Raw genomic sequence first — 16,590 nt, forward strand, 5'->3', positions numbered from 1 at the left:
ACACAAGCATATATACATTTATTTATCAATACCAGACTCCTATAAAAAAAATACATTATCCAGCATGCATCACCTATAATTAGTCACTTACCCTGTGACCTGTTTTGGTAAACTCACATCTGGATGCTGTTCTACCTGCAGTAGAGCGTTGTTAAACTCACCTCTGAATAGTGTTTTACCTGCAGTTGAGCGTTGTTTTGGTTAAACTCACATCTGGATGCTTTTCTACTTGCAGTAGAGCGTTGTTAAACTCACCGCTGAATAGTGTTTTACCTGCAGTTAAGCATTGTTTTGGTTAAACTCACATCTGGATGCTGTTCTACCTGCAGTAGAGCGTTGTTAAACTCACCGCTGAATAGTGTTTTACCTGCAGTTAAGCATTGTTTTGGTTAAACTCACATCTGGATGCTGTTCTACCTGCAGTAGAGCGTTGTTAAACTCACCGCTGAATAGTGTTTTACCTGCAGTTGAGCGTTGTTTTGGTTAAACTCACATCTGGATGCTTTTCTACCTGCAGTAGAGCGTTGTTAAACTCACCGCTGAATAGTGTTTTACCTGCAGTTAAGCATTGTTTTGGTTAAACTAGGGATGGGACGGTATGAAAATTTAATATCACGATTATAGTGACTAAAATTATCACGATTATCAATATTATCACGGTTTTGTTGAAACGAGATGAAAGTGTTCAAAAATAGTTGATGCTCACACTGAAAACATTTCAGCAAGTTTTATATTTAATAATCAACAAACAACTAATAAAACAAGCAACTCTATGCACTTAATTTAAAGAAAGATTAAATTCTGTGGCATTTCCTTCCTTACAATGAAAAGTGTAGAAGCATAGAAAAGCATAGAAAAGTCACTGACTTTCGCCATTCCTTCTCGAAAAAAAACAAAAAAAAACATTGTGCGCTGCGCTTGCGTCAGACTGTTGCTGGCTGGACATGATTTAATAGTGAGTTATTAAAACCGCGATAATCAAACACGGTTTTAATGATAATTCATTTTTAAACGATATTACTAACCTTCAGCGCATTTTATCACGGTTATCAATAAAACCGGTTATCGTCCCATCCCTAGGTTAAACTCACATCTGGATGCTGTTCTACCTGCAGTAGAGCGTTGTTAAACTCACCACTGAATAGTGTTTTACCTGCAGTTGAGCGTTGTTTTGGTTAAACTCACATCTGGATGCTGTCCTACCTGCAGTAGAGCGTTGTTAAACTCACCACTGAATAGTGTTTTACCTGCAGTTGAGCGTTGTTTTGGTTAAACTCACATCTGGATGCTGTTCTACCTGCAGTAGAGCGTTGTTTTGGTTAAACTCACATCTGGATGCTGTTCTACCTGCAGTAGAGCGTTGTTAAACTCACCGCTGAATAGTGTTTTACCTGCAGTTAAGCATTGTTTTGGTTAAACTCACATCTGGATGCTGTTCTACCTGCAGTAGAGCGTTGTTAAACTCACCGCTGAATAGTGTTTTACCTGCAGTTAAGCATTGTTTTGGTTAAACTCACATCTGGATGCTGTCCTACCTGCAGTAGAGCGTTGTTAAACTCACCGCTGAATGCTGTTAAACAACACGACGAACGCTCCCCCTATTTCTCAGAGGGCGCTTTGATATCAGACTGCGAGGGATTTCTTAACATTAAAACCTAGTTGTGTGGCCAGATAAAGATGATATGGGGGACGCCATTTGACCAGCCTCGGCATAGATCATTTATTGTAGCCTATTCCTATCTATTCGTATTTATTGTAGTCTCGATCCATCCACAGCAGACAACGGGCTGCGGTGTGCTTACCCAAAACGTCAAATTTCGGCGCCGCAGGCTCGGGTTCAGGGTTCCATAGAAGTCTATCGGACTGCCCTGCTCGTTGAAAAATGACACCAAAGGGGTACCCAGTGCGTTAAAATGTGACGCCAAGGGGTCCTGACCAAGCGTCCATATGTGACGAGTTGGGAGTGAGAACGTGTTGGTGGAAACCGAACAACAGAGACTGGTTAATAACACGTAAATTACTTATGTTTAACATTTAATTTTTGTTTTACTGTTTATTAAACGAGTTTAAATATGGGCCATATGTATAGCCTATTAAAAATGAACAATGCTGTAAATGAAAATTAAAGTAAAATAAAGGAAGGTAACATGCAAACCAGTGGTTGTGTGGATTATTTTAGAAAAGTTTAGAGGATTCAAGTTAATCTGTAAACATTATTTAATTTGTGAAGTAAAAAAATAAGATATTAATATAATAAAAATGAATAAACTTTATCTGGGATAAATCAACCTCTTATGTTGGGTTAAATAAACGACCTAATTTGCTGGATAAAATTAACCCAAGATGGGTTCTGTCCTATATTTACCCAGCCCTTGGGTTAATAACAACCCAAAAGTGTGTGTTAGAGTGTATCTTAGCCCAGCTAAGTTTAAACTGGTTTATTACATACTAGGGCTACTATTATGCAAAAATAAATAAATAAATAACTGTAATGGTACAGTGAAAGAAATGAGATGTAAAATAAAACAATTCACCAACACATCATTTCAAAATGGATACTTTTTTGTAAAATATAACATTACATTTTTATGTTAATGCTTAGAGTATTACAACATCATTATTGTACATTATTTGTAACATCTGCATTTTTAATTTAGTGAAATATTTTGTCATTGCAACATTTTATTGTCATTTTCACTAAGAACTGTAATTGGATTTATATACACTGTTCACTGTTATCCCAGCGGTCACTTATTGTGGGTTTTTGTTAAATGTGAGCCAAAATCATCACAATTAAAAGAACCAACGACTTACTTTACTTCAGTCTGTGCCTTTAATTTAATACATACATTTCACAATTTGAGTTGAATTACTGAAATAAATTAACTTTTCCTGGCATATACATATACATATCTGACAGTATACAAGCTAAATTAAACTGTGAGATGTAAAATGAGTGTAAATGTGAACTCGTTAAGAGCCTCTTGTATGACGTGCACGTGAAGGCATTTTCTTAGAAAAGTGTGAATAGTTGATTGTCCAAGGTAACATACTATAGTGCATGCATAAATGATGATCAATTAACAGATATATAGGCCAATAGAGACAAGCTTTGTGTCTGTTGATGGGGCATCAATATCCATAAAGCACTTTCTAAACATTTGCACGTAAGCATCTATTTACAAACACATTAAGTTTCTGCTGAAGAAACAGTGAACATGAATCAAAAGTTACCCAAAACTAGACCTTTGGGATAAATGTTTGTTGGTATGTTACTTTATAAAATGTTAGACGTTAGGCAGCTCGATGATAAAGTGACAGACAATATAATATTGTATGTACTAGAGATCGACCGATATGGGTTTTTCTATAGCCGATGTTCAGAGGTCAGGGTCAGTCGATGGCTGATATGCGCTGCTGATTTTTAGGGCCGATATCTTGAAGTTTTCCCCTTCATTTCTATGCTAAAATGTCACACTGATAATAAGTGGATGCACAACATTTCTAGACTCATCATCATTTATTGAGCACTGACTTGAACCATCTCTCAAATCTTAATTTTGTGCACTGCTCGATATTAAAATAAAAAAAAATGTATCAAAAGATAACCAAACAAATCAATAAATTGACCAAGTATTAAATATATAAAACAGGTTATATATATATATATATATATATATATATATATATATATATATATATATATATATATATATATATATATATATATACAAATGTATCAGACCCCGCCCGAATGATGGCCCAAACTTTACTGATGTTAATGAAGTTTATTGAGTCCGTTTTCACTCAAAAATCACCGTAAGAGCTTATGCCTTTTCGGGGGGTGCTTAAAGTTGCAAACGTTATCTGCGACACAAATCTGATGAACTTGAACTGCGTGCTTTCTTTTTCCTTCCCCGTAGACTACAACACCCGTCAAAATAAAAGTCCCTCTTTAGTAAGACAGATAATGCATTTCTTAAACCCATTTAAACTCACAGAAATATAAAAACAAATGTTCAAAAACGAATTAGAATATTTATCAAAGCAAAGTCTGTTACACTCCCACCAAATTATAAATGTTATTTCAACATGCATAATTTTCAAACATAAGTAATTTTAACTTATAATAACCATTTTGTGTGCATGTGTGTAAAGCAAAGTCCTTTTGAAGATTTGTTCACTCCGCTTCCAATAATAAGACCAACTTCTGAGCTGGTCTCTCTACGACTGAGACCTTGTTTACCCGTTCTCCTTTTTTGTTTAGTTTTTTGTCACCGAGTGCTATTGTGACCTTCCTTACTAGTCCATCTTGGCTAGTTACAATGTCTACAACCCGTCCTAGTCTCCACTCATTTCTTGGAAGGTTCTCATCTGTATCCATGACCACATCACCAATCTGAAAATTCCTTTTTGGAGCATGCCAGCATTGTCTAGCTGTAATATTGTGGAGATACTCTTTTTTCCATCTACTCCAAAACTGTTCAGTAAGGTACTGCACCTGTCTCCATCTCTTTCTCCTGTAGATGTCTTCTCTTATGAACTTTCCTGGTAGTGGTGGGACTGTGGTGGCTTTCATGGTAATCAGATGGTTAGGTGTGAGCGGTTCTAAGCTCTTGGGGTCGTTCAGGTTATCCACTGTCAGGGGGCGACTGTTGACTATTGCCATGGCTTCATAAAATAAAGTGCGCAGTGAAGCATCGTTGAGCCTGCCTGATGAGAGGGAAACTGTAGCATTAAGAACACTCCGTACAGTTTTGATTTGACGCTCCCATACACCACCTGCATGACTGGAATGAGGGGGATTCATTACAAAATCACACTGTTTATCTGCAAGGAAAGCAGTGAGCCTTTCTGGGTCAAGCTGATGTAATGCCGAGTTCAGTTCATTTTTCGCGCCAACGAAATTGGTACCTTGGTCACATCTGATCTGCCGTACTGTGCCTCGAATTGCAATAAAGCATCACAAACTGTTGATGAAAGCATCTGTGGACATATCTTCTAACATTTCTATATGAATGGCTCTTGAACAAAAGCAAGTTAGAAGCAGACCATACCTTTTGTGCTGTTTTCTTCCTTCTTTAGTCATGAATGGACCAAAGCAATCCATACCACAATACACAAACGGTGGGGAAGGCTCTACACGTTCTGTGGGAAGATCACTCATCCGCTGGCCTTCCACAGGTTTTCTCAACCTTCTACAAGGTACACAGTTGCGAATGTAAGATGCGACAGCTCTGTTTATTCCAGGTATCCAATAGCCGGAAGATCTGATTGCATTAATTGTGAAACCCTTTCCTTGATGCTTTACACTTTCATGATAGTGTGCAATAATCAACTTTGTTACATGATGATCTTTAGGAAGGATCAGTGGGTGCTTGAACGAGTGAGTGCATGATGAGTGGATAAGTCTTCCTCCCACCTTGATCATACCATGAAGGTCTATGAAGGCGTCCAGGTGATGAAGTTTATTATTACCTGGAAGTTGTTTTCCTTGACTCAGGACATCCATTTCTTTCTGATATGCTTGTTTTTGAACTCCTTTTAGAATCAAGCCTTTTGCATGTTCCTGTTCACCTACAGAAGCTGTCGCATTAGTTTTATCCTTCTTAACCCGTCTCACAAGGCGTGCAATGGCTTTGACAGCATTAGACCAAGATGAGAACTTTGACAAATGGTCTACAAGATCTTTACTTTCTGTGGTTTCTGTTTGAAACGTCTGAATCTTTTTAACTTCTGGATCTCCTATTGGAAGCTCCGGTACAACATTTGAGGTCTCTATTTCTTTCTTCCACAGGAATGAAGGACCCGAGAACCAGTTGGACGAGAGCAATTCATTTATTGTTCTTCCTCTTGAAGCATTGTCTGCTGGGTTATCATCTGTTGGGACGTACAGCCATTGTTTGGGTGCTGTGCTTTGGCGTATTTTTTGGACTCTGTTGGATACAAACGTATGAAAACGACGGGCGTCGTTATTGATGTAACCCAAGACCACCTTTGAGTCAGTCCAAAAGAATTCATTGACATTGGTGAGGTCAAGCTCTTCTCTGAGCATATTGCTCATTTTGACTGATACCACTGCTGCCGTCAACTCTAACCTTGGAATTGTAGTAATCTTTACAGGAGTAACCCGGGCTTTGCCAATGAGGAAAGTGCAATGAATCTCATCCTTCTCATTGATTACTCTCAGATAAGAACACTGACCATAACCACAGGTACTTGCATCAGAGAAATGATGTATTTCCGTTTTTACAATTTTACCGAAATCAGCAGGCACATAGCATCGTGATATGTCCACCTTTTCCAGATTGACAAAGTCATTCTGCCATTTCTCCCACCATGGGCTGAGAGCAAGGGAAAGTGGATCATCCCAGCCTGTACCCTGGCGACACATTTCTTGTAGGATCCTCTTACCATTGAGAACATAGGGAGCTACAAAGCCCAAAGGATCATATATGGAGGCAACCGTTGACAATATGCCACGACGTGTTGTTGGTTGACCTTTTAGTGGGATATGGAATTGGAAGCTATCACTCTTTATGTTCCAATGAATTCCCAGCGCTCTTTCAAGTGGCATGTCATTGAAGGTAAGATCCTTTGTTTCAAAGTTTACAGCACGTTCTGATGCTGGTATACTCTGCAGAACAGTGTTGTCATTTGACACAAACTTGTGAAGTCGAAGACTTCCCTTTATTTACAACTCCCGTGCTTCCCTTGCCAGCTGAATGGCCTTTTCCACCGTCTCTACACTTGTGACTCCATCATCAACATAGAAGTCTCTTAAGATGAACTGAGCGGCTAATGAGTATGATTGACTATGCTCACTGGCTAGATATCTTAGTCCATAGTTTGCGCAACCAGGCGAAGAAACCGCGCCGAAAAGATGCACTTTCATCCGATAATCTTGAAGCACTGAATTTGTGTCTCCGTTTTTCCACCATAAGAAGCGCAGGTAATCTCGGCCATTTTCCTGGACATGAAACTGGTGAAACATTTTTTCAAAGTCACATATTACAGCTATAGGATGCCTTCTGAACCTAACAAGGACTCCGGTGAGATTGTTTATCATGTCCGGTCCTGGTAACAAATGTTCGTTGAGACTTGTGCCTTTGAATTTTGCGGAACAATCAAAAACGACACGTAACTTGTCTGGCTTTTTTGGATGGTAGATGCCATGATGAGGTATGTACCACTTTTCGCCAACAGTTCCATCATCATTCACTGTTTCTACATCACCTCTTTCAATGATGTCATTCATGTAAGCAATGTAGTCTGTCTTATGTTTCTCGTTTCTACAGAATTTCTTGTTCAAATGATTGAGTCTGACCTTGGCAAGCTCTCTGTTATCAGGTAAGTATGGCCGTTGTTTGAACGGAAGAGGCATTTCATAATGTCCTTGAGCATTTTTCTTTACACCATCTTTGAGTTTCTTCTAGGAACACAATATCATCCTGAGAAATTATCTTTTCATCTGCTGTGACATCCTTAAAGTCCGACTCGAGTACACGGATGGCATCCATAGGTGTCAAAGGTGGAATCTCCTTTGTGGCTATTCTGTGACACAGACTGACTGATGTTGATCCCACAACACTCCATCCTAAGTCAGTTAGAATAGCATAAGGTTCATCATCTTTTCCCAGTATAACTTGCCTGGGAGCTAGCACTCTGTGGCAGTTGTAGCCAATAAGTAAACCAACTTCACAGCTGAGTAGAGGTGACATTTCGTCTGTGATTACCTTCAAGTGACTCCAGTTCTTTGCCGTTTCCTGCGTTGGTATGTGATCACGATTGACAGGAATACACTCCTTGGTGTATACTGGAGGCAGATTGATATGTACTGATGAATTGTACCCTCTCACACGAAGATCAGACACTCTTTTACTTTTAATTATCATACTGTCTCCCATCATGGTGGTAAGTTTGAGTTTTATTGGCTGAGAATCCACTTGCAGTTTATTACTCACTTCTTCATCAATGAAAGTGGTGTCACTCTGAGTGTCTAACAAAGCATAGACAAGCTGTTCATTGGATGGATTTTTGATGGATGACACCCACACAGGTACAATCATGGATGTAATGACTGAACGACCTTGTCTTGTGATATTAAGCGTCATGGCATCTGTAATCTCACTCTCACATGCATGCTCCATGCTTACCGTTGGTTGCTTTCTGTTTCCCTTATTCTCATAGTTGTAGTCATGAAGACATGTGGGATGTCGCAGTTTGCATACATCACATGTGTGGCGATGCCGACAATCCTTAGCACAGTGACCTGGTTTCATACACCCAAAACAGAGTTTATTGTCTTTGACATAGGACCTTCTGTCTTTCAGAGACTTTACCATGAATTCTGTTTGTCACTGTTTACTGTTGTTTGTGTTCTGAAGACAATCGCCTTGTTTCTTTTGGTTTCATTTGAGATTCTTCTCTCATGAAGTGACTCGCGTGAATGAAGAGCATGTAGAGAAGTGATAGGATTACTGACTATTTCTGCTTCAGTTGACATGAATTTTACAAAGTCTCGAAAGCTTGGAAATTCCTTGCCATCCATAAGTGATGTTGTGACTTGGCGGTTCCACCTGGAGGCTGCCCAGTCAGGAAGTTTCTGTACCAGCCTTTGATTCTCTTCACAGTCGTTTAATATTTCCAGGCCTTTAACATGAGGTATGGCTTGCAGGCAGGCATTTAAAAAGTCTGAAAATGTTCTCAGGCCTTCTGCATCTTTGGATGGTATTCTTGGCCACTTTGACAGCTTTTCACGGAATGCTCTTTGAATGACAAATGGCTGCCCGTATCTTTGGTTAAGCTTGTTCCAAGCATCTTTGTACGCTTCTTCATCATTACGATAAAAGGTGCCTTCAAGATATTTGTGTGCTGAGCCACTGACATACTTTTTCAAATAATAGAGTTTATCAGCTGCAGAGATGCCTTTTCTATCTATAAGTGACATAAATGAGGCTTTCCAGTCCACAAACTGAATTGGGTCTCCATTGAACACTGAAGGCTCGGGTATGGGTAACCTGTTGATGGCTATGCTGTCCTGAACTGCCTGAGCAAGATGAGACACTTCACTGAGAGGTGTTGACTGAACAACACTGCAATGCTGATGTAACATTCCGTTTCTCTGCCCTTGATGATCATTCGGTATTGACTGACTTCTTGTCTCTTGTTTTATTTCTTCTTCATAGGATTTTATTCTGGCTCGAGCAACCTCTATCTCCTTTTCCACCTGCAGCCGTTCCAATTCAAACTTTTGAGTTTCTAACTCTCTTCTGAGTTGCTCTTCTAAGGTTCTTATTTTTTCCTTGTGTTGCCTTTCTGTTTGCATCATCTTATATTCAGCCTCTTTTGCAGCCAGTTCTGCTGCAGCATCTGCACGTTTGCTTGCTGCACTAGAGGATCTGGAATGGCTACTGACACTTGTTTTTGAAGCACTGGAACCATATATAGAGCGAGCATAACTATGTGCTAAAAGTTCACGCAGCCTGCCCCTTTCTCTTTCTGCATCAAATTCGCCATCTACAATTGCCATTCTTTCAAGCACTATTTTGATTATGTCATTGGTCACAGCTTCACATGCATCAATTTTACGTCTTAAATCTGCAGTAGGTGTAACATGTTCCCTTATGTCACTGAAGAGTTTCAAAATATTATTTTTTTGTCCTCAATAGAGTCAGCCATTTCAGCCAGCTGTTTATCAGTTATGTCAGTTTTTAAGTTCTGTCTTGCTTGGTTAATCTTTTTTCTTTCTTACAGCATTCATCTTTCTGATAAGCAAGCATTTTCTCCGTGGGCATATGCGGACGTTCTGAACGCCGAGTGAGTTCTTTACTGTCTTGCTTTTGACACTGAGATTCAGGTTTATCTTTATCCTTACATTTAACTGCTTCATTTTTATCCTTTTCACCTTCAATATCCGTCTGAAGCAGGCTTTCAGAACTCGGTTCGTCCATATCCATTTCCATAGTGAACTCGTTGACTACAGCGACTCTGCTCCGTAGACCATCACGCTGATTCGGACGTGCAGCAATCCGTGACGTTGCCATCGTGAGCATGCACATGCATCGAGGATCTGAACCAGCGAAGGTTAAGCTCTTACTGTAGCAGACCCCGCCCGAATGATGGCCCAAACTTTACTGATGTTAATGAAGTTTATTGAGTCCGTTTTCACTCAAAAATCACCGTAAGACTCCAAAAATCACCGTAAGAGCTTATGCCTTTTCGGGGGGTGCTTAAAGTTGCAAACGTTATCTGCGACACAACTCTGATGAACTTAAACTGCGTGCTTTCTTTTTCCTTGCCCGTAGACTACAACACCCGTCAAAATAAAAGTCCCTCTTTAGTAAGACAAATAATGCATTTCTTAAACCCATTTAAACTCACAGAAATATAAAAACAAATGTTCAAAAACGAATTAGAATATTTATCAAAGCAAAGTCTGTTACAACATATATATACAGTACAGACCAAAAGTTTGGACACACCTTCTCATTCAAAGAGTTTTCTTTATTTTCATGACAATGAAAATTGTAGATTCACACTGAAGGAATCAAAACTATGAATTAACACATGTGGAATTATATACATAACAAAAAAGTGTGAAACAACAGAAAATATGTCATATTCTAGGTTTTTCAAAGTAGCCACCTTTTGCTTTGATTACTGCTTTGCACACTCTTGGCATTCTCTTGATGAGATTCAAGAGGTAGTCACCTGAAATGGTCTTCCAATAGTCTTGAAGGAGTTCCCCGAGAGATGCTTAGCACTTGTTGGCCCTTTTGCCTTCTGTCTGCGGTCCAGCTCACCCCTAAACCATCTCGATTGGGTTCAGGTCCGGTGACTGTGGAGACCAGGTCATCTGGCGCAGCACCCCATCAATCTCCTTCTTGGTCAAATAGCCCTTGATGCCTTCAATGTGACTCTTCAATTTTCATAGTCATGAAAATAAAGAATATATATATATATATATATATATATAAATACAAACACACACACACACACACACACACACATATATATATATATATATATATATATATATTTAGTCAATCATTTACATAAAAGTTTTAGAGCATTTATTAAGCAGCATTTTTCAAGCTTGTTGGAACATAAATGTAAACTTAAATATACATTTAAATAAAATAGATACAACTTTATAAATAAATATCAATTAAACAGAAAACTATAGATAATAGATGATATTCACTTAAATTCAGATTCTGGCAAATTATCAATGCTTGTACTACAAGGCTTCAGTGCTGCGTTTGACACTGTCTATCATAACATACTTCTACAGAGACTGGAAAACTGGGTCTGGCTTTCTGGGATGGTCCTCAGATGTTTCAGGTCATACTTAGAAGGGAGAGGTTATTATGTGAGTTTAGGAGAGCATAGGTCTAAGTGGATGTCTATTTCATGCGGAGTACCACAAGGCTCAATTCTTGCACCGCTCTTGTTTAGCCTGTATATGCTCCCACTAAGTCAAATAATGAGAAAGATCCCAAATTGCGGCTATGCTGATGATACCCAGATTTACCTAGCCTTATCTCCAAATGACTACAGCCCCCTATTGACTTCCTCTGCTTATACATAGGTGAAATTAACAGTTGGATGTGCCAAACTTTCTTCAGTTCAACAAGGGGAAAAAAACTGTCATTGCATTTGGAAACAAAGATGAAGTTTTCATGGTGAATGCATACCTTGATTCTAGGGGTCTAACAACTAAAATTCAAATCAGGAATCTTTGTGTGATTCTGGAGAAAGACCTTAGTTTCAGTAGTCATGTCAAAGCAGTAACTAAATCAGCATACTATCATATAAAACACAATGCAAGAATTAGATGTTTTGTTTCCAGTCAAGACTTGGAGAAACTTGTTCATGCTTTTATCACCAGCAAGGTGCACTATTGTAATGGTCTCCTCACCAGCCTTCCCAAAAAGAGCTGCAGCTCTACAGAACGCTGCTGCCAGGATTCTGACTTGAACCAGAAAATCTGAGCATATCACACCAGTCCTCGGGTCTCTACACTGGCTTCCAGTTATATTTAGGATTGATTTTAAAGTACAAACCCAATTCCAAAAAAGTTGGGACACAATGCAATGATGTGGAAGTTTCAAACTTCAATATTTTATTCAGAATACAACATAGATGACATATCAAATGTTTAAACTGAGAAAATGTATAATTTTAAGGTAAAAATAAGTTGATGTTAAATTTCATGGCATCAACACATCTAAAAAAAAAAAAGTTGGGTCAAGGCCATGTTTACCACTGTGTGGCATCCCCTCTTCTTTTTATAACAGTATACAAACGTCTGGGGACTGAGGAGACAAGTTGCTCAAGTTTAGGGAAAGGAATATTGTACCATTCTTGTCTAATACAGGCTTCTAATTGCTCAACTTTGGTCTTCTTTGTCGCATCTTCCTCTTTATGATGCACCAAATGTTTTCTATGGGTGAAAGATCTGGACTGCAGGCTGGCCATTTCAGTACCCGGATCATTCTTTTACGCAGCCATGATGTTGTAATTGATGCAGTATGTGGTCTGGCATTGTCATGTTGGTAAATGCATGGTCTTCCCTGAAAGAGAGGATGTCTGGATGGGAGCATACATTGTTCTAGAATTTGGATTTACTTTTCAGCATTGATGGTGCCTTTCCAGATGTGTAAGCTGCCCATGCTGCATGCACTCATGCAACCCCGTGCCATCAGAGATACAGGCTTCTGAAATGATAACAACCTGGATTGCTTCTGCCTGCACTTCTGGATCATGTTTAGATATGGCTTCTTTTTGACCTATAGAGTTTTAGCTGGCAACTAAATTTGTTCTCCAAGAAAGTCCTTTCTGATATACCTCCACTAATTTTGGCCGCAGCATTGGGGGAACTTGTGATCCTCTGACCATCTATCTATCTATCTATCTATCTATCTATCTATCTATCTATCTATCTATCTATCTATCTATCTATCTATCTATCTATCTATCTATCTATCTATTAATACATTAATGTAGTGAAGTACTTTAAATGCCATATATTTTCAGCAGCCATATATCTAGTCTTCACTCTGATGATCCTTGAGAAATCAACTTAATTTGTTTAAAAAAGTTGAAAATGATTTCCACAAAAAAAAACAATAACCAGGAAAAATTATGATTTATTTTAACACAATCACAGACTTTTGTGCCATTCCAGGAAACAGTTTCTGTTCAACTGAAGACACAAATGAACGTCACAAGCCTGGCATTTCCAAGGTGTTTGTAGCCTCTTTCCATGCACTGCTTTGCAATGCACACAGATCCGGCGACCGACAGTAGCGTTTCTTCTGTCGTCTGAAGTCAACTCAGCTCCTGGGATTGGCACATGCTCTGTGCTAAACTGTTTTGGTGCTGCTTTCTGTGACATGTCACAGAGCTCTGCAATAAGCTCCTCCATGAACTCTTTGCGAGTCATGTTGCCATGCAGCTCTTTGTGCAATATAAAAGCATTGTTGGCGGCAATGTCCAAGAAGTGTAGAAAGACTTTTCTGTACCATTTCATGGTTTTGTGCTGTGCAGCGTAGTATTGCAACAGCTGATCGGACAGGTCAACACCCCCCATGTGCTGGCTGTATGCAGTCACAGGTGCAGGACATGGAACAGACTTTGTCTTCCATGTATCCTGTGCTTTGATGTTTCTTTTCACATTGCCTCCTGTAGAGGCAGCATGTATGGTGGAACAAACAGACACCACTTGCGTGTCCATCCACTTCACACACACAAGAGGCCCGTCCCGAATCCACCTGATGGATCCCATGGTGGAGTCACTGCTCAGTGAATTAGCTGCAGTCTTCGGGAAGCCCTTCCTCTGCTCTCTGTACGCCCCACAAGCACCAAACTTCAGAGCAAACAAGTCTGTGAAGAGCTTTGGACTTGTGTAGAAATCATCCATGTACACATGGTACCCAGAGCCCAAAAATTTATGGTCCAGGAGAGACATCACAGCATCATATGAAAGCCCATGGTCTGCAGGAAAACAATTCTTGCCCGTGTAGATGGAGAAGTCCACAATATATCCATTTGATGAGTCTGAAAGGTCAAAAAACTTGAAGCCCAACTTTGTCTGCTTGACTTTTGTGCACCGTCTCATTCCTGTCTTTGCTCTGCATGCCACCAATCTCTCCTTCACAGCTACATTTCTTCTAGGATGATAGAAGGCTTTGCACGCAAGACGAACAGTGTCCATGAGGGGTTTGATCCTGAACAGACGGTCATGTTGGTCTGTGCCCCTCTTTCTGTCGTTTTCCTCGTCTGCGTCTGGGTGACTCATGTGTACATTCCAGGAAATGGTGCGGTATCTGTCCCTTGACATAACTGTGGCAGGAAAAGGCACAGAGAAAAGACTGTCCTGCCGCCAGTAGTCAGCGATGGAGCTCATCTTCAGCACAGACATGTAGAATATCAGTCCGATGTAACGATACAGCTCATCAACACTGACATCTGTCCATTTGTACTTGCAGCCCTTTGCCATTGCCCTGGCAGCCTGAGCATTTGTGTTGTGGCACAGGTTTTCCACTGCGCTCTCTGTGAAAAACAGTTTGAAAAGACTCATGGGAGAGTGTGAGTCAGCAGCAGACAACTGTGGTCCTGGTTCCCGAGCAGGCAGGAATCTCAGAGTGTGTGGAACCTGGTCAACATCAGTCTCTGCTTTCCATGAAAGAGTCCTGGCTCTCTTTGCAGCAGGGATCTGGTCACTGTCCCTCTCACATCTGTTTAAAACAAAGAAATAAATAAAAGTGAGGATGGTGACATCAGGGTCATTAAGAGAAGCAATTTACAAATGTGTATCCATTATGTAAACATTTCTACATCTGACAGTAGACTACACAAGCAAAATTAAACTGTAAGAGGTAAAATGACGGGTAAATATCCACTTACTTGTTAAGTTTCTCAACCGAGTTGAAAGCTGAAAGACGCTTGTGTGTTGCCCTTGTGTGATGTGCACATGAAGGCGTTTTCCTAGAAAATAAAGAAATTGTTTATAAACATTGATTGTCTGAGATTAATTACTATGGTGCATGCATAAGTGATGGTCAATCAACAGATATATAAGCCTATAGAGACAAGCTTTGTGTCTGTTGATGGGGCATCAATATCCATAAAGCACTTTCAAAACATCTGCACCTAAGCAACTATTTACAAACACATTTTGTTTCCGCTGAAGAAGCAGTCAACATGAATCAAAAGTTAAATATAGTCTAAACATTGATTTTATCTAATGTTACATTACAAAACGTTCACATGGGTGCAATGTTTACAGTTAGATATAATGAAGAAAAAGGACTATGTGTTTCAGTCATGGGCTAACTTACTGATTTTAGTCTGGCAATAGGTCTTAAACAGTGTTACAATCATGCCCTAACTAATAATAAGGAATATGTGACTCTAGTTACTAATCAAAGTCAGAATAAATGACTTACTCTTTAGAAATTGTGTTCTCTGCAGCATCAAAGTGATCCTCAAAATGCAGGAGTTCATCATCAAAGTCTTTCTCTTCTTCCGAGGAAAAAGTACTTTCTTCTTCGCTGTCTGTGGTCGTCTGGAGAGCTTCCTCGTGTGCCATCGTGATTAAAAAGTGAACAAGCTGAACTGTACTGCCAGTTTTATAGTAGTGATGAGGGGCGTTAACCATATGACTGCATCATATCATTAGCATATGAATAGAGCTCTGTTCTTGTGTGTGTGTGTGTGTGTGTGTGTGCAGATCAAGATAAAACATTACAACTGAGAGAAAAATAGGTTTTGAGGAGACCCGTCATCAAGCTTTGCCTGTTGTAAACATAATTGTATTATAACTTTTCCTAGATGTTGTATTCCTCTACCCTTTGCAAGCCTCATGGAGTGTTTTCTTTCTTAAAGAAATCATAGTATGCTGTTTTTAAAGTTCATTATTTAGTTCATTATTTTTCCCAGACATGAAAATATCCATATAATGTGTCATTAGTAACTCTTTGAAATAATTATAATTATTATTATTTTTTTTCATTATATTTTTTGAAAAGTATATGAAAAATCTGTTTATGGTCTGTCACAATTGGTAATGTGTCTACTGAATTAACATATTTTAGCAGTCTTACAAATTGTTATATACGCTCTAAAAAAATCCAAGGTTATTTTTTTTAGCCCAAATGCTGGGTTGAGCCTTATGGGTAATTTTGGGGGTTTTCAGTGTTTTGTAGTTTTTGTATTACTCAGACCCTGTGTTAGACGTAACCCAGCGGTTGAGTTTATTTATTGCGGGATTTGCTTCTCTTCTGGAAAGAGCAGTTCTAAGCGCCATCGAAATGACGCATTCGTCGGTAAAAAACAAACAAACAAAAAAAACATGTTGCACTATACATTTTATTTTATCTATAAAATCATGACTGTGCTGAATATCGTTCGATTTTATGCAGAGAAAAACATACAGGAGCGCGGTATGAATCACCTTTAACGAGTGTCGTGGTCTTTTCGCATGATGGAAAAGCCTGATGCTTTGCATAAAGTAAACGATTTTATTCATAAAGATACAGAATACAAATATTCCCTCAGAGCTGTTTATTGTTTGTTTTTGGG

At 39.2% G+C, this 16,590-nt stretch overlaps 1 protein-coding gene across 1 annotated transcript; it reads right to left on the reverse strand.

The window, feature by feature from the left end:
- Positions 1-13,021: 13,021 nt before the first annotated feature.
- Positions 13,022-15,645, reverse strand: LOC132133924 (piggyBac transposable element-derived protein 4-like). The gene is made up of 3 exons (XM_059546837.1): positions 15,456-15,645; positions 14,914-14,994; positions 13,022-14,744 (listed from the first exon to the last, which is right to left on the reverse strand). Exons 1-3 carry the CDS (start codon positions 15,596-15,598, stop codon positions 13,169-13,171), a joined length of 1,800 nt encoding a protein of 599 aa, XP_059402820.1. The 5' UTR covers positions 15,599-15,645; the 3' UTR covers positions 13,022-13,168.
- Between the last annotated feature and the right edge of the window lie 945 nt (positions 15,646-16,590).

The sequence above is a fragment of the Carassius carassius genome, unplaced genomic scaffold, assembly GCF_963082965.1.
Source record: "Carassius carassius unplaced genomic scaffold, fCarCar2.1 SCAFFOLD_73, whole genome shotgun sequence".
NCBI lineage: Eukaryota > Metazoa > Chordata > Actinopteri > Cypriniformes > Cyprinidae > Carassius > Carassius carassius.